This window comes from Camelus bactrianus, chromosome 23, assembly GCF_048773025.1.
Source record: "Camelus bactrianus isolate YW-2024 breed Bactrian camel chromosome 23, ASM4877302v1, whole genome shotgun sequence".
Taxonomy (NCBI): domain Eukaryota; kingdom Metazoa; phylum Chordata; class Mammalia; order Artiodactyla; family Camelidae; genus Camelus; species Camelus bactrianus.
In genome coordinates, this window is record NC_133561.1 from 13,454,609 (window position 1) to 13,481,943 (window position 27,335).

Sequence of the window (27,335 nt, forward strand, 5' to 3'; positions counted from 1 at the left end):
AGAAAAGATCTAACTACTGCAATTCATTGCTTAAAAAAATAAATTAGACCTGGGTACTTACGTACATTAAAAGAGCAAAATAACCAATGCATAGCATAAAATGTTATTTGATTTATGGGAGCCTCTGCTTTTGAACTGTCTAGACACGGAAAGTGCCTATCCAAATGTTAAATTCATATGGATGGGGATTTTTGTCTATGTTGTCTACTGCTCCTTCTAAAGAGTTAGTATAGTATCTGACATTAGCAGGGCTCAGTTTCTTTAAATGAATGAATGAATGAATGAAAAGCAAAGTAACAAATAGTGTCAATATTTATATAGGAAAGAAAGAAAATCATCAAAATGTAAGTAATTTAACATAAAAAAAATTTAGAGGGATTGAATAAATTGAGTTTGTAGAAAGAAGCCATAAAACTGGTATTTTTATAATAATAACATAAGTACATAAATTTAAGGGAAACATTCACCCAGTATGTTGTCCATGAAGTGCGATAATCAAATTACAAGGTTGTTTTCCTGGGTGTTGAATTACATTATGTTCAGTTTGTAGTTGCAAATGCCAAGTGAAGGAGAACCAGACTCTTTGAAGTGGCTACCATAAGATTTTCAAAGGATTGCTTTGCTTCCTATGACATTACAAAACTACAGCTTGAAAAGTACAACGATGTGGGTATATCCATACTTATACGAGTCTATACATAACCAATATCCCTTTATTTGAAGATGATGCTGTTAATGCTGATTTTCATCTGTATTTTTTTGATATTGCTAAAGACCAGCATGCAACTCCCACCAACAGTCACTCATGTATCTTCTCCTTCATTTTGCTGCTCCACTTTGCACTACCAAGTGATGCTGGGATGCTCTCAGTCTGCTGAAAGGCTTTTGCTTGTGAATAGCCACCTAATTGCTGATGACTTCTCCCTGGAGTTCATCTTCCAGTTTTATTGCTTTTTGCACTCCGTCATCATGTTATTCCACTTTTAATTTTTAAAACTCCCTTTGAAGTGCTTCCTTCTAAGTCCTTGCTGTCAGTACACCTTGGTTTATGTACATACTCATTTAAAGGACGAGTTGAAATATCAGTGATCAGCAACTCCAATGTATGGATAAAAATGAATGATTACAGGAAAATCACAGAGTAGTAGTCAGCAGCACTGTGTCAAGCTACTACTCTGTAGGAGACAGAACAGTCTTTTTGCTACAGTCAGTAGAATTTATCAGGAAGATGTTTTGTATACTATGTGAACGCTTATCTAATCCCATCGTCCCTGGTTGTAAACGTCCATGGTTCTCCTATAGTATCTTTTCAATTCCCATTTGATGCCTCTTAGAAATACAAAAGAATGTGGAAGTACAGGAAAATTTATAGCATGGGACAAGTCAATAAAGGTCATTTAGGAAATTGAATTCTGATTGCTAGGCAATATTCTAGGCCCGGGGCAAAAAGGGTTAAATAAGGCATATTCCTTTCTTGATCCAGCTCACTGTTGGGTGGCGGGCCAACCAGGTACACAATACAAGGAAAGTAACAGCAGAAGGATGGGCAAGGCAGAGACAGTGCAGAGGGAGGGACTAATTAACTCTGCGAGTGTGGGGAGGACTAAGGATGCCAGGGAAGCCTTCCAAAAGAAGATTTTTAAAGATCAACTTTGAGTTCATCAGGCAGTTTAAAAGAGGGGAGGACATTCCAGAAAGAGAAAACAGAGGACACAAAAGGAGCAGAGAAGCCAAGCAGGATGGCGTGTCTGGGGAATTCCACACAGTGCGACGTTGCTGAGGTTGGAGTTCTTCTGGGGAATGGAAGGAGATTAAATGTCACTTCCTAGATTGACTTTGTGACGTGGAGAGTGGTCCAGCCTAAACAACAAACTTTATACAGTTTTTAAGGTAAAATATCTTTTTTCTTGAGGCCCTTTTCTATTTCAGTGACTCACCATTTTAAGTGGTGACTGTTAACATGGAATAAAAAATTTACCTTGTGAACGATAGGAGAGCAATGAGGACCTGGTTTATTTTATGAAAAGAACTGATTGTTCCTCTCCTGATGGACATTAACCAGGTTTCTCTTTAGCTGGGACAACGCTTTGTTACCTAAAAGAACTGCCCACCTTGTCCTTTCCTTGTGTGGGTTAAATGAGAGATTGGAGATAGCTTTGTCTAGTAGTGAAACAAAGTATGCTCTCAACAAACTGTTATTGACTGACTGGCCAAGTCTATCAGACTTTGGATACATTGAAAGCACATGATAACAAATGCATGGTTTTATGAGTTTATTATGAACTCTGCTGAATCTGCCCCATTTGATAAATTATTTGTTTATAAATAACTGCTGTTAACACTCATTTCTATGAATTCACCATGTTTTTAAAACATTTCTCTCTGTAAAAAGAATATTATAATGCTAACTGCTGGTAAGCATTAGGTGAAGAATATTGTCTTTGAGCAGCACAGTAACTGGCATGTGGTAGAGTGGTACTTTATAAATGCTTGTTGAGTCAAAGAGATAAACCTCTTTATTCTCAATTTTTACCTTATGGAGAAGTGCTGTCCATTATGCTTTAAGTCACATACAGAATTTTATTTTTTCAGTGTCCACATTTGGAAAAGTAAAAAGAGACAGTTGAAATTAAGCTTAACAACATTTTATTTGACTCATGTCAAAATATTAGCACTTCACTATTTAATCAATATAAAATTTATTAAAGTGATACCTTACACTCTTTTTTTCCCTACTAAGTCTTTAAAAATCGGCATGTATTTTATACTTACAGCACATCTCAATTCAGATGATACACTTCCTACATTTGTATTTAGATTTCTACATGTCTGTATTTAGATTTCAGAATATTTATCGTTGAAAAGGTAGATTGATGTACCCAAGTTTTTCCCAATATAATTAAACATTTTCCAACTACTGAATCAAACGTCAGTTTTCAAATTATCTTAAATGATATCAAATGAAAAATTCAGTTCCTCAGCTGCACAAGCGACATGTCAGGTGCTCATTAGCCACATGTTGTTAGTACCTACTCTATAGGACGGCATAGTTCCAGAGAATTTTGCTCCATAGAGCTACTGGTAGGCAGTGCTCTTTTAGCACATTTCAGTGTGGGTTTAGCAACTTGTAGATCTGTTTTGTTTTGTCTTCTCAGTACCATTTTTACCCCTGAAACCTTTAATACCCTAACACCTTATAGCTTAGAAAACTCTAAATTAAACATGCCCCACGTAGTTAATTATCCTAAAGAAAATTACTCAGAGACTTAAAATATTCCTTTTGTCATTTCTTCACAGTCACTGACCCAAGAAGCTACATATAGTAACACAAAAGATTTTGCTCACGAGCATTCTCATTATTAAGGACTATGGCTAAACAATTTTCATTCAATCACAATACTGCTTCATGCCATTTTAAGGGGAGAACTCCTATAGGGGTACCTGCTCAGTAACTCCTTTTAAAAGAACACAATGACTTTTTTCTAAAACGTGCAAAGTGAAATTTACATATCAAGCCTTTTTTTTGGATACAGTTGTTTCTAGTCTATTTTGTTAACCAGAATTATGGATTTGAGTTATCTACCTAGTAACAACTCCCTCTGGATGTAGCTCCACTGTTATAAAGCCATCTTTATGGGTTGATGTAAAAAAAAAAAAAAACTATCCCTTACTATTATTATGTAGTATTCAGTAAATTTCAACATGTGAGCACAGTGTAGCCAATACAACTAAGGGATTTGTCCATGACTTTTAATGTACACTTTAAAGTCTTGGAAGCCCTTATACTAGAGTCTTGGGGTCTCCTTTGAGCTCCGTGTCTAATAAGCCATCCTACCTCAGAGGTATGATGAACTTGCAGGGGTAGACCAGTAGATCTTGTGGCCAGTGGGAGGCTGAACAGTACCATATATTCCAGTTATCTTTTTTTCTATACACTAGTAACCTGGTGCATTGCTGGTGACCTTGAATATATGGCTGAGTAGACATCTGCAAAATGGAAATAAATATGTCTGTCTGGATGGGTACAAGAGTAAAGATACAGGATGATATATGAGTGGACACCAAAAAGCAAAATCCAAGCTACCAGGTGAAGGAATGATTCACCTTCCAATGGGTTTGAACACCCTTTCACAGATGCTCGTTTCCTCCCATGTTAACAGGGTACTATTGTAACACAAGGTACTCTTGAGTGGCTGCACCACTGATTGGCAGCAGTGGCCATAGTTGATCAGAAAAGTACAAGCTTCCACTCTGGCAACTTCAGTACATCTTGGTGATTCAGGATCTCTGCAGAGGGACTGTAACATTAGCATTCCCAGTTGCACATCATAATTTGGAAAGCAGCCTTGCAGTTCTGAAGCTTGAATTCTGTTTGAGGAGTGTGGTAGAGTGGTACTTTATAAATGCTTGTTGTTGAACACCCAAGGGATCTTGTGATTTTTTTTGTTGTTGTTGTTGTTGTTGCTTTGTGACATTGGTAAGTGTCTACAAGATAAAATGCTAACGAAATAAATACCTAGATGATGTTCTAGAACTGAATAGACACATTGGGTGAGATTTTTTTTTCCTCTGAGGATCTTTGTATCTGCTATTTTTAGGTCTTTTGGAACATGTTTTAAGGGTCAAGTGTTAATTTTGCAGAAACAACCTTTAATGAGTCTGAATAAAATCCATCTGGTGCAAGGATTCCTCCTTCAAATGGATGAACTTCAGGAGACAGGAGGAATTTCCCATCATCTTAAGATTCCCATTGGAGGCTTAAGGAAGTAGCTCCAAAATTGGATTTATCCCCTTCTATCTATGGCTTCTTTTATCTTCCTGCCCAGTCATGAAAGAAATTGAAAAAGAAATATGGGAAAGACAAGGTATAGAGATGGTAAGGTTTTTGTCCTAGAGGCTGACTGTGCAAAATGTAAGCTCTCAAATAGGACAGAAAGAAGCAATATTGCTTTTTAAGGGTCTAATGGGCCCTGGATAACGCATTACATAGGGACGTCTGCAGGATGCAAGAAGTGGCAGGTGAGTGGAAGGGTGAGGAAGCCACCTGGAGGAGGTGGGACAGGGCCAGATCAGAGACAGCTCTCCTCCCTCCCTAAACAAGCTCGCCTAAGTGACACTTCCTTGCGTCCCAGGAAGTGACGATCAGCCAGTGTATATGTTGTGACTCCCGGGTCTCAGCCATCCTGGGGGTGCTGCGGTGGGCGCTGGGCGACCTCTTCCGCCGGCCCGGTTCCCCAGGAGGCCGCGCCGTCCCCGGCACCTCGGCGAGCTGCCTGACCCGAGCCCCGTGTACAGGATGGGAGCAGCGCCTCCGAGACTGCTGGCGCTTCTCGGGGCTTTTGTGCCCTCTGCCCAACTATTAGGGTGACCCTGAGCCCAATGGCTCCTTGGAGAAGGGGACCGAGAGAGGGCTGGGTGGGGGGGATGGGCAGAAACTGAGAAAGCTGGGAGACGGGGGAGGAGGAGATGAATTTAAGAATGGGAAAAGTCCCGAGGTTGGAGATAGGCAGTGTCGGATCCAGGGTAGGATCGTACCCATTCTTCCCCAATGAAACCGACAAAAAGGACCACTTAATTGCATAGGCGCCCTCCCACCTCCACCCGGCAAAACCCAAACACGAATCAAAATAAAAACCACCAGGGGCTCCGAGACAACCGTACTCCGCGGGTGCGGCGAGAAACAAAAATAAACACGGGGCTCAGCAGGCGAGGGAGCGCGGGAGGAGGAGGAGGAGGCGGCCCCGCATCCCTAATGAGGGAATGAATGGAGAGGCCCCCTCGGCTGGCGCCCGCCCACCCGGCGGCGGCCGCCAAGTGCCTCTGGGCGCTGCGTGCCGCGCCCGCAGCTCCTCGCGCAGCCGGCTCCGGCCGCTCCTCCCGGCTCAGGCGCGGCGGCGGCGGCGGCGGCGGCGGCGGCGGGGACCGAGCGGACCGAGCCGGGACGGGTGCGCCGCGGGCGCCGGGAGCGGGGGCGCCGCCGCGCTGGGCCCCGGGCGCGTGGCTGAGGCTCGGCCGGGCGGCGCCGCTCACCTGAGGCGGGGCACGGGGCGCGGCGCGGGCGGCGCTGTCAGGGCCGCGGCTCCCGGCTCTGAGGCGCGCTCGGCGGGACGAGCCCGGCAGTGATTTGCGGCGCCGCTTCACCTTCGGCCATGGCCCCGAGAGCCTAGCGGGGCCCGGACGCCGCCCCCCCGGTTCCCGCCCCGCCTCCCAGCCTCGGCGCCGCATCCCGCCCGCCTCGCCGCCCGGCCCGCGCCGGGCAACCGCCCTCAGCCGGAGCCCTCCCTCGCCCCGGCCCGCGTCCCCCGGCGGCGCCGCGGCGGGCAGAGGCTCCCCCTCCCCTTCCTCCGCGTCCTCTTCCCCCGCTGCCCCGCCGGGGCCGCTTGTTGCACCGCCCGCGGCCTGCGGGAGCCGCTCGCCCGGGCCCGGCCTCGCGCCCGCGGCCGCAGCCCCTGCCGCTCGCCCTCGGGGCCCGCAGCCCAGCCCGGCCGGCGAGACCCCGGCCCGACCCCGCCGTCCGCACAAAATGTCGGCCCGGACGCCATTGCCGACGGTGAACGAGCGGGACACGGAGAACGTGAGTAGCCGGAGCCTCCTCCGGGAGCGGCGGGGTCCAGACCCTCCCCGGATCCCCGCGCCACCTTCCGCGTGGGCCGCCCCGGGGCCCCAGAGCCGCCACCCGCCGCGGGGTCTCCACCTGGAGCCCGGCGTGACCCTCGCCCCCAGCTCAGCCCCCACTCTCCCTTCCAGCCCCATTTCGCCGCTTTCGCCTGAAGGGTGAGGGTGGGGGCACTGTGATTGGCGCCCTCCCCTCGGAGGTGGTCCTCCGGGAGAGGATGGGGTGATGGAGGGCAGGGAGGCAGGAGGAGAAGGCAGAGCGTGCATCCCGGATGGCTTTATTTCCACCCGGCATTCCGTATCCCCACCCGAATGTTTGCTTTCTGATCACAGAGGAGCCAGCTGACTACCTCTTCTCCCCTTGCTTTTTCTGGCTCTTTCGGTCCTTTGCACCCCCACCCCCCTGCATTGCCCCATGACTTTGCTTTTTGTAATATTATGTCCACATTTGGGTTGTGGGCACCAAAGGGGCAAGGAAGGTCGGGAATGGGAGGGACGAGAATGGGAGTAGAGACGGATGTGTGTTGATGTGTATGAGTTTATACTGCCGTGATACTCTCCTGTAGCGATGAGTAGAAGAATTTCACCACCAGCCTCTGTGGCCCTGGTGTTACAGCAAAACGTTTAAAAGCTAGAGGAAGCCAACGGCTTTTGATTCTCTTCCTCAAGTCGGTGGTAATAATTCAGGGCAGGTTTTACTTTAAATGCCTCTCCTCCTCCTTGGAGTGTCACAAGGTGCATTTCTTTGAAGGAAGGATTTTCTGTGTCTTTGATCAGATTGCCCTCAGGAGTTTTTATCTAGATGCAGATGTCCCTGGTGTTTAAACTCTTGAGAGCCAAAAGAACAAGATCAGTTGTAGTTCCACGTTCTGAAATATACATTAGTGCGTGTGTGTGTGAGAGTCCTTTTGTGGGAAAGGTTTTTTTGTTTCTTGTTTTTTGTTTTTAATTTTTTTTTTTTTGAGTCCTTATGACCTGTAAATAGGGCCTTGACTGATTTCTTCCGATTTTAAGGAGCTAGAGGCTTACTAAGTTTGGGTTGACTGTCCAGTCTCTGGTTTGTTTGGTTAACTCATTGACTCTCCAAAGCTTGGTGTACCACTGCCTTCATAGGGTTGGTAAAATAAAATAATGAAGGACTTTGGCGTTCTCAGACAAAAGGTAGTAAGGAGAAAAGATACAACCTCACCCCTGAAGTGCTGGAGGGAGGTGTAAACAGATTATTTAATCTTGGAGAGTAGGGGAGCACAGAAACTTCATATACTTACATGAAGGGGGAAGAAATTCTAATGAGAAACTATTGCAGAAGACCCAGGAAGATATTTCAGAGTATGCTTTTGTCCTGCATTTAAAATGATAAAGGTAAAGGCTGCTGGTATCATAAATTATATCTTAATTACATCATAACTGTTTTTTAAAAATCATAGTTGTTTTAAAAAATGTAATTGATATATAATTTTGATTGAGAGATTGAAGAAGGTGACAGAAAAAGATGAAAGATTTGGTGAAGGTTGATTATAAAGCCAAGGTGGTACAGAATTTTTTTTAACAGAAAATCTTAAAAAAAAATTCCTGTCATTCAATCTGAGTGAAAAGTAACACAGAATATAACTTCTGTTTTTGTTAGCAAAACACTGTGTGTTTTTAACCTAGGAAAGGTGGCAAAATACATTGTTTTTATTTTCTTTTGGATTTTAAATAGTATAGCTCTTTCCATAGTTGTGTGAGTAAGGTGTCTTATACAGACATGAGATAGCATTATAGAAATATGCATCAGGGAATAGGACAAAATGCAGCATCACATGTAAGACAAAAAGATTTTTTAAGCCAAACAATAGCAGTGGTAAATTTGGTTGTACCTACTGAAAATGATTATGCTATGTAAACACATTTGCTCTGTTTCTGAACATGTTATTTCAGAATCACTTTTATGATCTTGTTTATAACTATATCTGCATTTAGCTAACTTTACCCACATCCTGATTTTTTCCTAATTGCCATGGAAAGTATCTATTACACCATGGCTGTTAATTTATCAGTAAGTATGTACTGAGTTTTATTAGAGCTGAAAGGAATATGGAAGTAGTATTTAAGACAAGGCCTCCCCCCTCAAGGAACTTAACAAGAAAGGTAAATGTAATCCCAAACAGATAGTTTACAGTAGAAAGCCGTGTGCAGATAGAGCTAAATTGGTTTGTAGGTGCTGTAGGTGTTTATCAAAGGGATCACCAGTGATGGCTAGTAAATCATCATTGGTGTCTCTCTCTATTCTCTGGTTGGTAGTAAATGTCATTACCCATTTTTACTTACCTCTTATCAGTAGAATAAAAGAACAAATCTGCTTGTAAGCTAATACATTAATTCCAGTGTGGTAATCAAAATGAACATTTGTTTGTGGTTGTTTTCAGTTAAATTGACGTATTTCTAAAACTGGATGTGAAAATTTACATTTGTATTGACCATAAAATGCTTCTAAGCCCTTTGGAATACTAAGGGCATAACTAAAAACGTTTAATTACTGCTAAAATATTTTAATTTTAATTAAAACAAATAAGGTAATTAAAAAATCTTTGTATTTTACTGTCTTTTGCAGTTATAAACATTTTAGATGTACGTGAATGGATTTGGTCTCCTTGGGAATATGTAACATCTACCCTTCCCCATGTCACTAATATATTGACGATAAATTAAAAAGTTCAGAATAACGTTACAGCACTGTAACATTAGTAGTAAATATTCTCTTTACTACTACTGTATATAGTAGAGTGAGAAAGAGATACTTTTCTTTGAGAACGGTTTGTGTGTATTTTTTTAGGAGTATTTTCTTAGATAAAGGATTTGTGTGTGCATTGTTAATAGGCCTCAATTGGCTAAATACAACAGAACAACCAGTGATTAACTTTAAAGGCAGTAAACACTTTACAGTGAAGTAGAAAAGATATGTTGTAGGTCATAGAATTAGCTTATATAAAACATGTTTGATTTTAGGTTTAAAGAGTAAATCCAGGAAAAGAATGGGTATTTGAATTTTTTTTTTGCTTTTGTTAGATTATACTTGAATAATTCCAGCATAGATATAGATAATATATTATCATTATTCTTACATATTTTCAAGTGAAACAAGAATTTTTTTCATGTTTTAGAAAAACTCTCATTGTGCTAATTTTTATGGATCCAAAGAGTCCTGACTAGCTTTCTGTGATGAAATTTTGATCAGTATGAAGGAAATTGATTTGACTCCTTCTTGGGATGTTTTAAAATTGACTTTGGTTAAATTCATTTTGACACCTCTAGTAACAGGACTCTTGATAGTGGTACTTCTCATGGATCTGAAATTCACTGTGTTGACTGTAACAAGCAGTAAGGTGGACATCAGTAGTTTCCCTAATGGGAATCTTTGCTAATAACATGAAAAGGCAAGAGGGAAGCACATGTTTGCCCTGCTGTCGGGTTTTCTAAGTACCCTGCGCGTACCTCAAGTGTAGGTACCTGTCACATTGCCTTCTAATTGCTGATTTACTTCGTCTCCTTCATTCTGTGTCCCCAGTGCCAGCACGATGACTAGTGGTGATATGTGAGATCAGTGCTGTAATATTCCCCTTTGGAATTTTTTCATTTGTCATCCAAATATATTAGTGACACTGAGAAAGGTAGATGTTACATACTACAGAGCCTTCAGAGAGTGAAGTGGCCTGCCCAAGGTCATGATGAGTCTCTCATGTACTCCACTGTTGCAGTCAATACTCATGCTGTTCCTTCTAGAGGTGGTTTTTGGTTTGCTCGGTTTTTGTCTTAGAGATTTTAAAAGAACCTGCAAAACGATATGAGTACTTCATGAAGGGAAGAACAGAGTCTGCTGCACTCATCTTATCTCTGAACCTACACTGTTTTCCCTGGCTGGAGTGCCCTGCTGTGTCCCCCTTATCCCAAACTCACACATCCTTTATGGCATAGCCCATGTTTTTAAGGGACTTCTGAAGTGATTGCAGTCAGCATTGCCGTCTCCTGTAGCTGACCATCTGTGTATGGGTGGCCCGCACCATTGGTCTCCAAAGTAGGCACACAGGACAGTGTGTTGTGAGGGAAAAAAAAAGTCTTTGCCGTATATCATTTTTCTTCTGACCTCAGTGCTATTATTAGCTCTTCTTCTTCTTTTTTTAAGCTTAGACTGTTTAGAATCAGCCCTATATTTTTATGTTATTATTATTATTTTTTTTACCATTCCTTTTTCCATCTCAAACTTCCCTTTGGAAGTCATTTTCCATTTTCCTGATCAAGATCTTTGAAATTCTTTGATGAAGGACTGTCAGTCATAAACTTTCTTTTTAAAATATGAGAATGTATTTTGCCCATTTTCTTGAAAGATAGCTTTGCTCCATCTCCAGTTCTTAAGTCAATATTCCATTGTCTACTTATTTCCATTGTTTCCATTGAGAAGTCATCTGCCAGTAGGTAGGTGTCTTTTCTGTCTGTCTCTTTTTTAAGATTATCTCTTTTTCCTAGGTGTTATCCTTTCACTACAGTGTGTTTAAGTATGAATTTCTTTTCTTCCTATCTGCTTCTCATGTATTTTAATTCATATATTCTTATTAGTTCTGGATATTTATCAACTATTAGCTTTCTGAATATTGCCTTGCTTCTGGTCTATTTAGAATTTTATTTTGGGACTCTGATTAGATTATGTTAGATCTTAACTCTTCCATATGCCTCAACTTAATTGATTCTTTTTTTCCCATGAGTTCATTGTCTCTCTGAACTACAAGCTGTATAATTTGTTTAGATCTAAACTCTGTGGAATTATCTTTCTCATACATTTTGGAAATGCAGCAACCATTATCTCTTTGAATGTAGCCTCACCTCTGCTTTCTGTTTCTGATGTTCTGATGAGATATGCTAAAATTTCTCATTCTGCCCTATGTATGTCTTAAACTCTCATTCCTTTCTTTTCCTATTTCATTGTTTCCCTGTGCTACAATCTATACTACAATCTGCTGTACAATTACAGTATGTGACATGTTTAGATCTCTCTTCCAGTTAGTTAAATCTCTATAGCTGTATTTAAATCACTGTTAACCCTTCTGTTGGATTTGTTTTTAACAGTGGTTAAAAAGAAAAGCACGTAACATGAGATCTGCCTTTTTAACTAATTTCTAAATGTACAGTATAGTACTGTTAACTGAGACACAATGCTGTACAGCAAATCTGTAGAACCATTTCATCTTGCATGACTGAAACTTTATACTCATTGATCAACTCCCGTTTTCCTCTCTCCCCATCCCCTGGCCACCACTAGTCTGCTTTCTTGCTTCTGTAAGTTTGATTGATTTGGGTACCTCATTTAAGATAGTTTGTATCATATATTCCCCTGCCCTATATTGCACTCCTCTCTTCCTTTCTCCAGTGGTAACCACTAGTTTGTTCTCTGTATCTGTGAGTCTTTTTCTTTTTTGTTATATTCACTAGTTTGTTTTATTGTTTAAATTCTACATATTAGTGATATTGTAAAGTATTTATTTTTCTCTGTCTGACTTATTTTACTTATCATCATACCTTCCAAGTCCATCATGTTGCTGCAAATGGCAAGATTTCATTCTTTTTTATGGCTGAGTAGTATTCCATTGCATATATATACACCACGTCTTCTTTATCCATTCATCTGTTGATGGACACTTAAGTTGCTTCCATATCTTGGCAGTTGTAAATAATGCTGCTGTGAACATTGGGGTGCATATATCTTTTCAAATTAATGTTTTTGTTTTTTTAGAATATATACCCAGGAGTGGAATGGCTACATCTTATCGTAGTTCTATTTCTAGTTTTTTTGTGAAATCTCCTTACTGTTTTCCACAGTGTTTGTACCAATCTACATCCCCCCCAACCGTTTAGGAGTGTTCCCATTTCTCCGCATCCTTGCCAACATTTGTTATCTGTGTTTTTTGCCGATAGCCATTCTGACAGGTGTGAGGTGATATCTCATTGTGGTTTTGATTTGCATTTCCCTGATGATTAGCAATGTTGAGCATCTTTTCATGTGCCTGTTGGCTATCTGCATATCCTCTTTAGAAAAATGTCTGTTCAGGTCTTCTGCCCATTTTTTAATCAGATTTTTTTTTTTTTATGTTGAGTTGTATGAACTGTTTACATAGCTTGGATATTAACCCCTTATTGGCCATATCAATTTCAAATATTTTCTCCCATTCAGCAGTTTGTCTTTTCATTTTGTCAGTGGTTTCCTTTGCTGTGCAAAAGCTTTTAAGTTTAAATCAGTCCCATTTGTTTATTTTTGCTTTTAGTTCCTTTGGTTTAGGAGACAGATCCAAAAAAATATTGCTACGATTTGTGTCGAAGAGTGTTCTGCCTATGTTATCTTCAGGAGGTTTATGGTATCTGGTCTTACATTTAGGACTCTAATTCCATTTTGAGTTTATTTTTATATAGGGTAAGAGGCAGTGTTCTGATCTCTCTCTCTCTCTCTCTTTTTTTTTTTTTTTTACATGTAGCTGTCCAGTTTTCCTAGCACCACTTATTGAAGAGACTGTTTTTTCCTCCATTGTATACTCTTGCCTCTTCTGTCATAGATTAATTGACTGTAAGTGCTTAGGTTTATTTCTGGGTTCACTGTTCTGTAGATCTGTGTGCCTCTTTTTGTGCAAGTACCATACTGTTTTGATCATTAAAGCTTTGAAGTCAGGGAATGTGATTCCTCCAGCTCTGTTATTCTTTTTCAAGATTGTTTTGCCTCTTTGGGGTCTTTGTATTTCCATACAAATTTTAAAATTATTTCAGTCCTGTGGAAAATAATATTGGTATTTGATAGGGATTATATTATACATGTAGATTACCTTGGGTAGTATGGTCATTTTAACAATACTAATTCTTCAAATCCAAGAACACAGTATATCTTTTCATCTGTTTGCATCTTTTTCAACTTCTTTTATCAGTGCCATATCATTTTCTGAGTACAGGTCTTCTACCTCCTTAGGTAGGTTTATTCCTCAGTATCTTATTCTCTCTGATATGATGGTAAATGGGATTGTCTCCTTAATTTCCCTTTCTGATAGTTCATTGTTAGTATATAGAAATGCAACAGATTTCTGTATATTAATTTTATAATCTGCAGTTTTACTGAACTGATGAACTCTAGTAGTTTTCTGGTGCTGTCTTTAGGATTTTCTATGTATAGTATTATGTATTCTGCAAACTGTGACAGTTTTACTTCTTCCTTTCTAATCTGGATTCCCTTTTATTTATTTTTCTTCTCTCAGTGCTATGTCTAGGACTTCCAAAACTATGTTGAATGAAAGTGGTGAGACTGGACATCACTGTCTCATTCCTGATCGTAAAGGAAGTGCTTTCTTTCACCTTTTCACTGTTAGTGTGATGTTAGCTGTGGGTTTGTCATAATACAACCTTTATTATGTTGCGGTATGTTCCCTTCATGCCCATTTTCTAGAGAGTTTCTAATCATAAATGGATATTGAATTTTGTCAAAAGCTTTTTCTGTATCTATTGGGATGATCATATGTTTTTCATTTTTCAATTAATGTGCTATATCACATTGATTGATTCATGGATATTGAAAAATGTTTGCATCTTTGGGATAAATCCTATTTGATCATGGTATATAAGCCTTTTAATGTATTGTTGGATTTGGTTTGCTAATATTTTGTTGAGGATTTTTGCACTATGTTCATCAGTGATACTGGCTTGTAATTTTCTTTTTTTGTAATATCTTTGTTTGGTTTTGGTATCAGTATGATGATGGCTTCATAGAATAAGTTCAAGAGTGTTCCTTCCTGTTAAAAACCCCACAATTTTTTGGACTAGTTTGATAAGAATAGATGTTAACTCTTCTCTAAATGTTTGGTAGAATTCCCCCCCGAAGCCATTTGGTCCTGGACTTTTGTTTGCTGGGAGTTTTAAAATTACTGATTCAATTCTTTACTGTTAATTGGCCTGTTCAAATTTTCTATTTCTTCCTAATTTAGCCTTGGGAAATTATAGCTTTTTAAGACTTTGTCCATTTCTTCTAGGTTGTCCAATTTATTGGCATATAGTTGTTCATAGTAGTTTCTTATGTTCTTTGTATTTCTGGGGTGTCAATTGTAACATCTCCTTTTTCTTTTCTGATTTTATTGATTTGTAAGTCTGGCTAAAGGTTTATCATTTTTGTTTATCTTTTATTTTCATTGGTCTTTTCTATTTTTCATAGTCTATTTTATTTTTCTCTGTTCTTTATGATTTCTTTTTTTCTACTAACTGTGTTTTGTTTGTTCTTCTTTCTCTAGTTCCTTTAGGTGTAAGGTTAGGTGGTTTATTTGAGATTTTTCTTGTTTCCTGAGATGCTTATACCATTATAAACTTCTCTCTTAGAACTGCTTTTGCTGCATCCCACAGGTTTTGGATCGTTGTGTTCTCATTTTCATTTGTCTCTAGGTATTTTTGGATTTCCTCTTTGATTTCTTCAGTGATCGATTTATTGTTTAGTAGTATGTTGTTTAGCCTCCATGTGTTTCTGTTTTTTTGCAGTTTTTTCTTGTAGCTGATATCTAGTCTCAGTGTGGTGGCTGGAAAAGATGCTTGATATTTCAGTTCCCTTAAATTTACTGAGGTTTGTTTTGTGACCTAAGATGTGATCTGTCCTGGAGAATGTTCCGTGCACACTGAAAAGAATGTGCATTTTGCTGCTTTTGGATGGAATGCTCTCTATATATCCATTAACCCCAACTGGTCTGCTGTGTCATTTAAGGACAGCGTTTCCTTACTAATTTTCTATTTGGATGTTCTGTCCATTGATGTAAGTGGGGTTTTAAAGTTCCCTACCATTATCGTGTTACTGCTGATTTCTCCCTTTATGTCTCTTAATGTTTGCTTTACGTATTTAGGTGCTCCTATGTTGGGTGAATACGTATTTACGATTGTTATAGCTTCTTCTTGGACTGGTCCTTTGATTATTATGTAGTGTCCTTCTTTGTCTCTTGTAACAGTCTTTATTTTAATGACTATTTTGGGTGATATAAGTACTGTTGTTCCAGCTTTCTTTTGGTTTCCATTTGCATGGAATACTTTTTCTATCCCCTCACCTTCGGTCTCTGTGTGTCTTTAGATCTGAAGTGAGTCTCTTGTATGTACTATATATAAGGATCTTGTTTTTATATCGATTTAGCCACTCTATGTCTTTTGATTGGAGCATTTAGTCCATTTACACTTCAGGTAATTATTAATATGTGTGTTCTTATTGCTATTGTTACGTCTTTTGGGGTTGTTTTTATAGGTTGTTTCCCCCCCCCTTCTTTCATTCTCTTCTCTTGTGATTTGATGACTGTCTTCAGTGTTAGGTTTAGATCCCTTTTGTGTGTGTATGTATATCTATTATAGTTTTTTTTTTGTTTGTAGTTACCATGAATTTTTTTTCTAGCAGTCTTTATATATACATGATTGTTTTAAGTTGCTGGTCTCATAATTTCAAATGCATTTTTACAGCCTTGTATTTGCATTTTCCTCCCCTCACTATTACTGTTTTTGATACTGTATTTTACATCTAATTGTTTTGTGTATCCCTTAACTGCTTATTGTGGATATAGGTGATTTTGCAGCTTTTGCCTTTTAACCTTCTTACTAGCTTTGTATGTGGATGGTTTCCTACCTTTATTGTATGTTTGCCTTTAGTGATGCGTTTTTCATTTTGTAATGTTCACGTTTCTAGTTGTGCCCTTTTCTTTTTCATTGAGAGAAGTTCCTTTAACATTTGTTGTAAAGCTGGTTTAGTGGTGCTGAACTCTTGCAGCTTTTGCTTGTCTGTAAACCTTTTTATCTCTATGTCAGATATGAACAAGAGCCTTCCTAGGTATTCTTGGTTGTAGGTTTTCCCCTTTCATCACTTTAAATATATTGTGCCACTCCCTTCTGGACTGCAGGGTTTCTGCTGAGAAGTCAGCTGATAGTCTTATGGAAGTTTCCATATGTATTATTTGTTGCTTTTCCCTTGCTACTTTTGATGTTCTCTCTTTGTTTCTAATTTTTGCCATTTTAATTACAATGTGTTTTGGTGTGTTCCTCTTTGGGATAATCCTGTATGGGACTCTTGCCTCCTGGACTTGGATGTCTGTTTCTTTTCCAGGATTAGGGAAGTTTTTAGCTGTTATGTTCTCAAATGTGTTCTCTGCTGCTTCCTCTCTTTGTTCTCCTTCTGGGACCCCTATAATGCGAATATTAGTGTGTTCGATGTTGTCCCAGAGATCTCTTAAAGTGTTCTCATTTCTTTTCATTCTTTTCTCTTTTTTTCTGTTCAGCATCAGTGATTTCTGCTACTTTGTTTTATAACTTGCTGATCCATTCCTCTGTATCGTTTAGTCTACTGTTGATTCTTTTTAGAGAATTTTTCCTTTCAGGTATTGTATTTCTCATCTCTGATTGTTCTCTATATTTTCTAACTCTTTATTAAAAACTTCTAATTTCTCACTCTGTGCGTCCATTCTTCTCCTGAGTTCTTTGATCATCTTTATGGCCACTACCATGAAGTTCTTCTTGGCTAGACTGCATATCTCCACTTCACTTAGTTCTTCTTCTGGGGTTTTGTCTTGTTCCTTTGTCTGGAACATGTTCCTCTGGCGCCTCATTTTACCTACTGCTGTTTTTATTTTTATGTATTTGGTAGGTTGGTTATACATTTCCCAACCTTGGGGAAGTGGCCTTTTGTAGGAGACCTCCTATGCATCCCAGCAACACACTCAGCTCATCACCCAAGCTGTATGTTCTAGAGGTTCCCCCATGAGGGCTGCATGGACCCCTCTCTTGTGGTGGGCTAACTATGTGAGCAGTCTGGTGGGCTTGGTTGGCCCCTGGTGCAGTTGGTTGCCAGGCCCCACCTTGTGTGGAGGCTGCTGGCTGCTGGTTAACAGGACCGGGTCACAAAGCGGCTGTCTGTGGAACCCCCAGAGTCCCCAGGGCTTATGCTGGCTCACTGGTGGGTGGAATCAGGGTTCAGAAAACTCAGGGGCTGTTGCCTGCCACTGATATGTGAAGCCAGGTTTTGGAATTTGTACCAGACTCCTGGCAGACAATGCCAGGCACTGGATTCAGGTTGCAGGACCTAGGGATCCCAGAGCGCTGATCAGGTGGCTGGTGGCAGGGGCTGCTTTCTGATACAGTTAGATATAGGATCTTCGGTGTCTTGAAGCTTGTGTTGGCTTGCTAGTGCGCATACTGGGTCTGCAGGCTGTAGGATTGTGGTGTTCTTGAGTATGGTGTCTGCCGCCTGGTGGGTGAGGCTGGTCAGCCTGTGAGAGCAGGCTTCCTGGAGGGTGGGAGTCTCGGGGCCGTAGACCCCTCTGAAGCTGGTTCCTGCCCATTGGTTGGGGGAACTGAGTCCTGGGTCTTCTGGTGGACAGGGCCATTTCTAGAGGGGTCTGTGGGCTCAGGAGGCCATTAGGCGGTCTGCCTGCTGATGGGTGAGGTTTTGTCCCTGCCATTTAGTTGCATGGTCTGAGTTGTCCCAGCACTGGCGCCTACAGACTGTTGGATGGGGCCAGGTCTTGATGCTTATGAACTAGAGAGAGGATCCCTCCAGCCCCAGCATCTGTGTGGTAGAAGGGATCCCCAGTGTGAGCCACAGTGGCCCCCCGCCTCTCTGGGAGACTCTCCAAGATCAGCAGGTAGATCTGGTCCAGGGTCCTATCAAATTACTGCTTTTTTTGTGGTCCCAGAACACGTGAGATTTTGTTTGCACCTTTTAAGAGTTTCCCCCAGTCCTGCAAGGCTCCCAGAATTATGCCCCACTGGCCTTTAAAGCGAAATGCTCTGGGGACACACCTTCCCAGTGTAAGACCCTGGGGCTGGGGAGCCTGATGTGGGACACAGAGTTCTCATTCCTGTGGGAGAACCTTCACAATGTAATTATTCTCCAGTTTGTGGGTCACCTGCCCAGTCTACCCCTTATACCTGTCTCATTGTGGTTCCTTCTTTATGTCTTTAGTTATAGAAGATCTTTTCTGGTAGAGTCTTGCCTTTTTCATCGACAGTCGTTCTGCAGATGATTGGGATTTTGATATATTCTTGAGAGGAGGTGAGCTCAGGGCCCATCTATCCACCATCTTGGCCCAACTGGACTTATGCAACATTAATTTCACTTAGAATAGTGTTCTCAAGGTTCATTCATGTTGTAGCATATGATAGAATTTCCTTGCTTTTTATGGTGGAAAAAATATTCCATTGAATATGTATCGCACATTTTGTTTATCCATTTAGCTATTTATGGGCATTTGGGTTGTTTTCATATGTTGGCTATTGTGAATAATGCTGCATTGAATGTGGGAGTGCAAATATCTCTTTGTGATCCTGATTTTATTTCTTTTAAATAAATACCTATAAGTGGGATTGCTGGGTCATATGATAGTTCTATTTTTAACTTTTTCAGGACCCTCCATACTGTTTTACACAGGGGCTGCATCATTTTACATGTCTGCTAACATTGCATAAGTGTTCCAGTTTCTCCATACCCTTGTCAGCATTTGCTATTTTCTGGTTTGTTTTGTTTTTTGATAATGCATTCTAACAGGTTTGAAGTGATACCTCATTGCGGTTTTCATTTGCCTTCCCCTGATGATTAGTGATGTTGAGCATCTTTTCTTATACCTGTTGGCCACTTACACATTTTTGGAGAAATATCTATTTAAGTCCTTTGCCCATTTAAAAAAATTATTATTATTTTGTTGTTGTTGTTCTTATTCTGCTGTTGAATTGCAGGAGTTTCTTACATATTTTGGATGTTAACCCCTTTCAGATATATGGCTTGTAAATCTTTTCTTTGATTCCATTGGTTGCCTTTTCACTCTGTTGATTGTTTTCTTTGCTGTACATAAGCTTTTTAGTTTGATGTAGTCCCACCTACTATTTTCGCTTTGGTTGCTTGTGCTTTTGGTGTCATATCCATGAAATTATCACCAAGACCAACATAGTGAAGCTTTCCCCCTGTGTTTTCTTTTAGTTTTATAGTTTCAGGCCATATGTTTAAGTCTTTAACCCACCTTGAGTTGGACTTTATATTATTTAAAAGAGAGGTCCGTTTTCATTCTTTTACATGTGGATATCTAGTTTTCCCAGCACCATTTGTTGAAACAGACTATCTTTTTCCCCTAGTATATTCTTGGCACTCTTGTCAGAGATTATTTAACCGTATATAGATTTATTTCTGGGCTCTTGATTCTGTTCCAGTGGTTTATGTCTGTCTTTATATCAGTACCATACTGTTTTATTACTTGTAGCTTTATAATATGTTTTGAAGCCAAACTGTGTGAGACCTTCAGCTTTGTTCTTCTTTCTTAGGATTGTTTTGTCTATTCAGGGTCCTTGTGATTCCACATGGGCTTTAGGATTGTTTTCTCTATTTTTATAAAAAATGCTATTGGGTTTTTATAGGCATTGTATTGAATCTGTAGATTTCTTTGGGTAGTATGGACATTTTATCAGTATTAAATCTTCCAATCTATGAACTTAGGAGACCTTTCTGTTTATTTGTGTCTTATTTAATTTCTTTTAGCAATGTTTTGTATTTTCAGTGTACAAGTATTTTGCCTCCTTGGTTAAGTTTATTCCTAAGCATTTTATTGCTTTTGATGCTATTAATAGGATTGTTTTCTTAATTTTCTTTTTGCTTCATTTGTTGTTACTATATAGAAACATAACTGGTTTCTGTTTGTTGACTTGGTACTGAAACTGTTATGAATTGGTTTACAGTTCTAACAGTTTGTGTGTGTAATCTGTAGGGCTTTCTACATATACGTTCATGTCATCTGCAAAGAAATATTTTTATTTTTTTCTTTCCAGTTTGGATGTCCTTTATTTTTCTTGCCTAATGTTTTGGCTAGGACTTTCAGTACAGTTGATCTTCTATATCTGCAAGCTCCTCACCTATGGATTCAACCAATTGCAGACCAGAAATATTTTGAAAATAAAATTACAGAAAGTTCCATAAAGCAAAACTTGAATTTGCTGTGCACTAAGAACTATTTATATAGACTTTACATTGTATTATATTATTATATTACTTATAATAATCTAGAGATGATTTAAATTATATGGAAGGATGTGTGTAGATTATATGTAAATATTCTGCTATATTGTATAAAGGACTTGAGCATCTGTGGATTTTGGTATTCATTGGGGGGAGGAGGGTCCTGGAACCAATCCTCTGAGGATACCAAGGGATGGGTATACTGTGTTGAATAGAAGAGGCAAGAGTGGGTATCCTTGCCTTCCTCCTGATCTTAGAGAGAAAGCTTTCAATTTTTCACTGTTGAGTATGATATTAGCTGTGGGCTTTTCATATGTGGCTTTTATTATGTTGAAGGAATTCTTTTATTCCTAGAGCGTTGAGAGCTTTTCTCATGAAAGGGCATTGAATTTTGTCAAATGCCTTTTCTGTATCAATAAAGATGACCATGTGATTTTTTTTATCCTTTATTTTATTTAATGTGGTTTAATACATTGATTATCATATGTTGACTCATCTTTGTATACTAGGGATAAATCCAACTTGGTCATGGTGTATGATCCTTTAATATGCTGTTAAATTTGGTCTGCTAACATTTTGTTTAGGATTTTTGCATCTATATTCATCAGAGTTATTGGCCTTTAGTTTTCTTTTATTGTAGTGTCTTTTTCTGGCTTTGGTATTAGTGTAATGCTGGCCCTGTGCAATGAGTTAGGAGATATTTCCCTCTCTTCAAGTTTGGAAGAGTTTGAGGACTGCTGTTAATGTTTGGTGGAATTCACCTGTAAAGCCATCTGGTTCTGGGCTTTTCTTTGTTGGAAGGTTTTTGATTACTGATTCAATCTCCTTACTAGTTATATTTCTCTCCAAATTTTCTGTTTCTTTATGGTTCAGTCTTGGTTGATTGTGTTTGTAGGAATTTCTCCATTTCTTCTAGGTTATTGTTGGCATATAATTATTCGTAGTCTCTTATGGCCCTTTTTATTTCTATGGCATCAGTTGAAAGATGTCCTTTTCATGTCTGACTTTGAGTTGTCTATCTTTTTTATTCTAGCCAAAAAAAAGTCACTTGTTAATCTTTGCAAAAATCAACTCTTTGTTGACTTTTTCCTGTTTTCTATTTCATTTATTTCTGCTATGATTGAATTATAATTTCCTTCCTTCTGCTAGTTTTGGGCTTATGTTTTTCTTTTACCTAGTTCTTTGAGGTGTAGAGTTAGATTATTTGAGATTTTTTTTTAATGTAGGCATTTATTGTTATAAACTTGCCTCTTAAATACTGCTTTTGCTGTGTCCCATACATTTTTGTGTGTTGTGTTTTCATTTGTCTTAAGATATGTTTCTAATTTCTTTTTTGACTTATCTCTTGAACCATTGGTTGTTCGAGAGTATATTAATATCGACATACATGTGAATTTTCCATTTTTTCTTCCTGTTAATGATTTCTAATTTTATACTATCAGTTTGGGTAAGATATTTGATATGATTTCAGTCTTCATAAATTTGTTAAGACTTGTTTTATAACCTAATGTGATCTATCCTGGAAAATGTTCCATGTACATTTGAGAAGAATGTATTCTGTTGCTATTGAGTGAAATGTTCTGTATATTTTTGTTAGGTCCATTTAGTCTAGTGTTATTCAAGTCCTCTGTTTCCTTCTTGATCATCTGTGAAGAGTTCTATCCACTACTGAAAGTGAGGTGGTAAAATCTACTGTCATGGTGTGGCTATTTATTTCTCTCATCATCTCTATCAGTGTTTGCCTCATATAGGTTAAGTGTCCTGATGTTGGGTCTATAAATATTCATAGTTCTTATATCTTCCTAGTGAATTGCCCCTTTCATTATTATATAATGTCTTCTTTGTTTCTTGTGAGTTTTTGACTTAAAGACTATTTTGTCTGATATATAACTGGCCACTCTTGCCCTCTTTTGGTTGCCCTTTGCATGGATATCTTCTTCCATGCTTTTACCTTCTGCATATGTGTGTCATTAAATCTAAAGTGAGTTTCTTTTAGACAGCATCTAGTTGGGATTCTGGTGGTGGTGTTGTTATTGTTATTTTTAATCCATTCAGCCACTGTGTCTTGATCACAGAGTTCAATCCATTTATATTTAAAGTGGCTATTGATAAAAAAAATATTTACTTTTCTAGTTTGTTAATTGTTTTCTGTCTTTTTGTTTGTTTGTTTGTTTCCCAACATCTTTTATAGTCTTAATGTGTTTTGTTGATTTTTTTTTTTATAGTGACAGGCTTTGATTCCTTTCTCATTTTCTTTTGTGTGTCTTCTGTAGGTATTTTCTTTGTGGTTACCATGGGACTCACCTAAGCATTTGTATAGTTATAACTGTTTTAAACTGATAACAACTTTTAAACCTCAATTTCATACAAAAATTCTTCACTTCTATTTCTTCCTCCTCAATACTTTATATCATTGATTGCACAAATTACATCTTTTTATATTATGTACCATTGACATACATTTGTAGTTATAGTTTTAAAAATTCTTATCTTTTAACTAATGTACCAGAATTAAAATGATTTATGCACCATCATTGCAGTATTAAAGTACTCTGTATTTGTCTATGTATTTTCCTTTACCAGTGGACTTAATATTTTCATATGCTTTCCTGTTGCTGTTTAGTGTCTTTTTGTTTCAATTTGAATGACTCCCTTTAGCATTTCTTGTAAGTCTGGTCTAGTGGTGATGAATTCTCAGCTTTTGTTTATCTTTGAAAATTTTTCTTTCCTTCATCTTGGAGGACCTGTCTTCAAGTTTGCTGACTCTTTCTTCTACTTGATTAAGTCTGTGGTTGAACCGCTCTAGTGAACTTTTCAGTTTAGTTACTCCATTCTTCAGCCCCAGAATTGCTGTTTGGTTCTTTGTATATTTTCTGTCTCTTTGTTGAAATTCTGTTTTGTTCCTGCATCATTTTCATAAGCTCTTTAAGCATCTTTACGTCAGTTATTTTGAATTCTTTATTAGGTAGTACATATATCTCTGTTTCCTTAGGCTTGATTTCTGGCCATTTTATTTCTCTGATTGGGTCATTTTGCCTACCCCTCTTTTTTTTTTTTTTTTTTTTTTAATGTTCCTTGTATCTTGGTTAGTATCCACACATTTTGAAAAATGGCTGCATCTCCTAATCTTTCTGTACTGACTTGATACATGGAAAGGTTTTTGTCATTTAGTTCAATTGGTGATTCTCAGGGCTCTCAGACCTTTTCTGTAGCTGTGTCTTCTCGACTTGTCTGGGTGGATTCCTGTTTGGAGGGATTTTAGGTTTCCTTTTTTGGGGTGGTGGGGAGGGCGGTGTGCTTGTATCTCTTGCTCCCTCTGGTGTTTGTGTGCTGTACCATGGTTCCTCTGAAGCAGCAGCACACCAAATAGCTTTTTGTTCTCAGCAGCCCCCAGGCATCTAGCATATGCCAGTTCCCAAAGCACCCTGAGTAGAGCTGGACAGAAACCAGTCCCTTGGGCAGTTCCCTGAAAAGCCAGAATGTTGGATGCATGCTCCACTCTTCTCTTTCCCCATCTGTTGAATTTTTAATTTTGTTAATTCTGTTTTTCATTTCTAAAAGTTCTAAGGTTTTTGTTTTAGGTCAGTCTGGCTTTTTTTTTTTTTAATATTCTCTTGATCTTTGCATACTTTTGTGATTTCACTTTCTTAAATATTTAATATATAATTATTTATACTCTGGAAATTCCGTTACCTGAAATCTCTGAGGATTTAGTTCTCTTGTTTGTGTCTACTTATTGTCTACTTATTGTCATTCACTGTAGGTTCTTTCTTTCTGTCTTTGCTGATGAACTCACACTTCCCTGATTTTTATCTGTATGAAACTTGGGAGTCCAAATTGAGGATGATTTCCCCTACAGAGCAGTGCATTAAAAGAAAGTGTTATATCTTGGAGGACCCTTCACAATAGCTTGCCTACTGTGCTACAGAAAGGCTGGGATAAGCTTTCTGAAAATGGGTGTTTTCCATACTTATATTATTTTATTACCCTAAACTATGCATCATTTCTGAAATTCTCATACCTGTATACTTTAAAATGTGGACAGTTTTCTAACCCGTTTATAAATCTTCCTGATCAAAACTCCTAGTAGATTTTGGAAGCCATTTGTTACAATTCTTAAAATGATTACTTTTCATGAACAGCTAATTGTCATCACAGTGTCTACCAACATTGCTTTCATAAACAATTTTCACATAGTTGGTGGATAGGATGAAATGTGGACATCATAGTTTAATAAATGTAACTGAAGATGCACCGCTTTTATTTGCATGAGCTACTTTCTGTAGCCATGACAGTCATTGAAATCAAGTATTGACGTAAGCTTAACTTCTCATCAGTTCTTCAAAGCTCTGTATCACCAGTTGTTAAATCAAGATTTAAAAAATCAAGAAACATTTTTATTGCATAATATTAGTAATGTTTTATTAATCACTGTAAGTTTACGAAAGATTAATTTATTTCCAAGAACTCTTATCTTTTTTAATGTACATAATCTGTTAGCAAAGAAATACATATGTAATTTATAAGTCAGTATTCCTAAAGTGGTCCATATTTAAAGATTTTGAAGACTGGGTGGTTGACCTAAAGTTTGAAGACCATTCTGTATCATAGAGGTTAACATTGTTCTGTAATTCTTCTGTGTGCAAATTTTATTTGTCTAACTCAGTTGAGAATACTTTGAGGTCAGCAATTACTTCCAATATTACTTCTCTGTATCCTGTGTTACCTACCATAGTATTTGGCTTATTTTTTGACACTCAGCATTTTAATAAATCAAGGTTTTTTATTCTCAAATACAGAGAGTTTATGAACCAGCTGGGGAGATCATTTCAAATTCATATTCCCCGACCCCTACTCCCTCCCACTCCATGTTCTTACTCAGTTTCTCTAGGGCCTAGGTAATTCTGATACTGACATGAGTTTGTAAAAAACACTGTTATGTGATGGTGATGATGATGATGATATTGTAATAAATCTCATCTTTTGATTAAAATGAAAAGAAAGATAATGGTCGATGGTTATTATAGAAGGTGGGATGGGAGAAATGATGAATCAGTCCTTGCAGTAGGTGGTGACAGCGGTAGAAAATAACGGGCTTGTGTGGCTTGGAGATAATAAGGTACGTGTGTGGCGTTTGTAGGCGGAAGATCGAAGAAGGAGATAATGAGGAATCTCGTGTTCTCTTCCTCCTAGCTTCGCGTGGTTAACTCTGTTTGAAGTGCCGACAGAATAGAGGCGTTCGCTGTGCAGTGCCTTTGGTTATAGGCTGAATCTTTCCTCGGAGAAAGTATTATGTAGTATTGTTTTGACCACTGCATCAGTTTAGTTCAGGTTGTAAACAAATTAGAAGCTGAGAAACAGTGCAAAGTCTTCATGAGCTACCTGTAAGGGATATAGTAACAGGATTCTTTTGAATCTTTAAAGCATGACTACCTTTCCTTTGGGGATCAGCAGTGCTGCTTTCACAATTTCAAAAGAAGGTTTGCATTTATTTCCTTTTCTGTTTGTTTCATCTCGACTGGAGATGACAGGGAAACAAAGGCAGGTGAAACCTGTTCCCTGCTCTGGAGGGACTCCGAGCCCGGAGAGGGAGTCAGCCTTAGAGGCAAGTGCAGTAGAAGGTTACCGTTCCTTGTCATCTGAGCGATCAGAACACAGAATAAAGACGGAAGGGAGGCGGGAGGGATTGCTCAAGAAAAGTTCACAGCCTTTGAACCAAGGCCTGAAAGATAAGTTAGCCCTTCCCCAAGCGGCTCTGTGGGAAACTGAGGTGGTGGGAGGAAGAGAATATTGGGCAGAAGGAGGCCCTGGGTGTGAAGTTGGGAGGAGGGGACAGTAGGCGAGGGGAGGGCAGTAGCCAGTGAGAGGACCAGGCTGGAGAACAGGCAGGCCTCAGTGAGAGCCATCCTGCGGGCAGTGGTGGCCCTTGGGTGATTTAAGTAAAGGGGCAACATAATTAGATTTGTATTCTGTGTATGTTGGCACGTTTTAGGAACGTGCTACTTTTTAAATTTAGTGGCCTGCTTTCTCATGGTCCATGAAAGAACTTTTAATATTTATAAAAGTATTTATTTGGCGTATTGGGAGGAAAGCTTGGTAAAGAGGAGATGCCAGTGCTCGTGACAAAGACTCTCACCTTGAACAGAGTTCAGTTAGGCTCTTCTGAGCCTTCTTTTCGACAGGCTTTGACCTTGGCCTTCCTGGCTGCCCTGTTCTTGCAGCGCCTGCACAGTTCAGTCTTCGCAGAGAATTCTGCTAAGTCAGTTGAGTGAGAATCCTCCACACTTGATATCTGACCACCCTGGGTATCTAATCAAGTTCTTCCTCCTCCGCTGCCTTTTATGTCTGAGTTCTTGACCTGCTTTTTCAGCAAAAATCTAGTTAGGCCAGTTTAGCAAGAATCCCCCTACCCCGATGTCTCCTCTTAGTAATTTTCCATCCACTGACTCCCTCCCTTTGCTCCTCGGCTGTAAATCCCCAGATGTCTCTGCTGCATCCAGAGTCGATCTCTCTCCCCTATTGTAGTACCCCTGTGGCAATAATCTTGAATAAAGTCTTCCTACTGTTTTAACAAGTATCAGAATAATTATTTCTTTGACACCAGTTAAGGAAGGACTCACGTTTCATTATGAAATCCCATGCACATTTCACTGTGGTAGTGCGTATTGGGAGTCAGGTTAGAGAAGCCCCTGGTACATAAAAATATTAG

General features: G+C 39.2%; 1 protein-coding gene across 3 annotated transcripts in view; it reads left to right on the forward strand.

Annotated features, from left to right (window-relative positions):
- The first annotated feature begins 6,170 nt into the window (after positions 1–6,170).
- Positions 6,171–27,335, forward strand: part of MARK1 (microtubule affinity regulating kinase 1) — a 97,284-nt gene continuing 76,119 nt past the window's right edge. The window contains exon 1 of one of the 3 annotated variants that reach the window (XM_074351639.1): positions 6,171–6,574. In XM_074351639.1, coding sequence (XP_074207740.1) covers positions 6,524–6,574 — 51 coding nt within the window. In that variant the 5' untranslated portion in view covers positions 6,171–6,523. The remainder of the gene's footprint in view (positions 6,575–27,335) is intronic. The other 2 variants (XM_074351640.1, XM_074351638.1) reach the window with 2 other exon arrangements.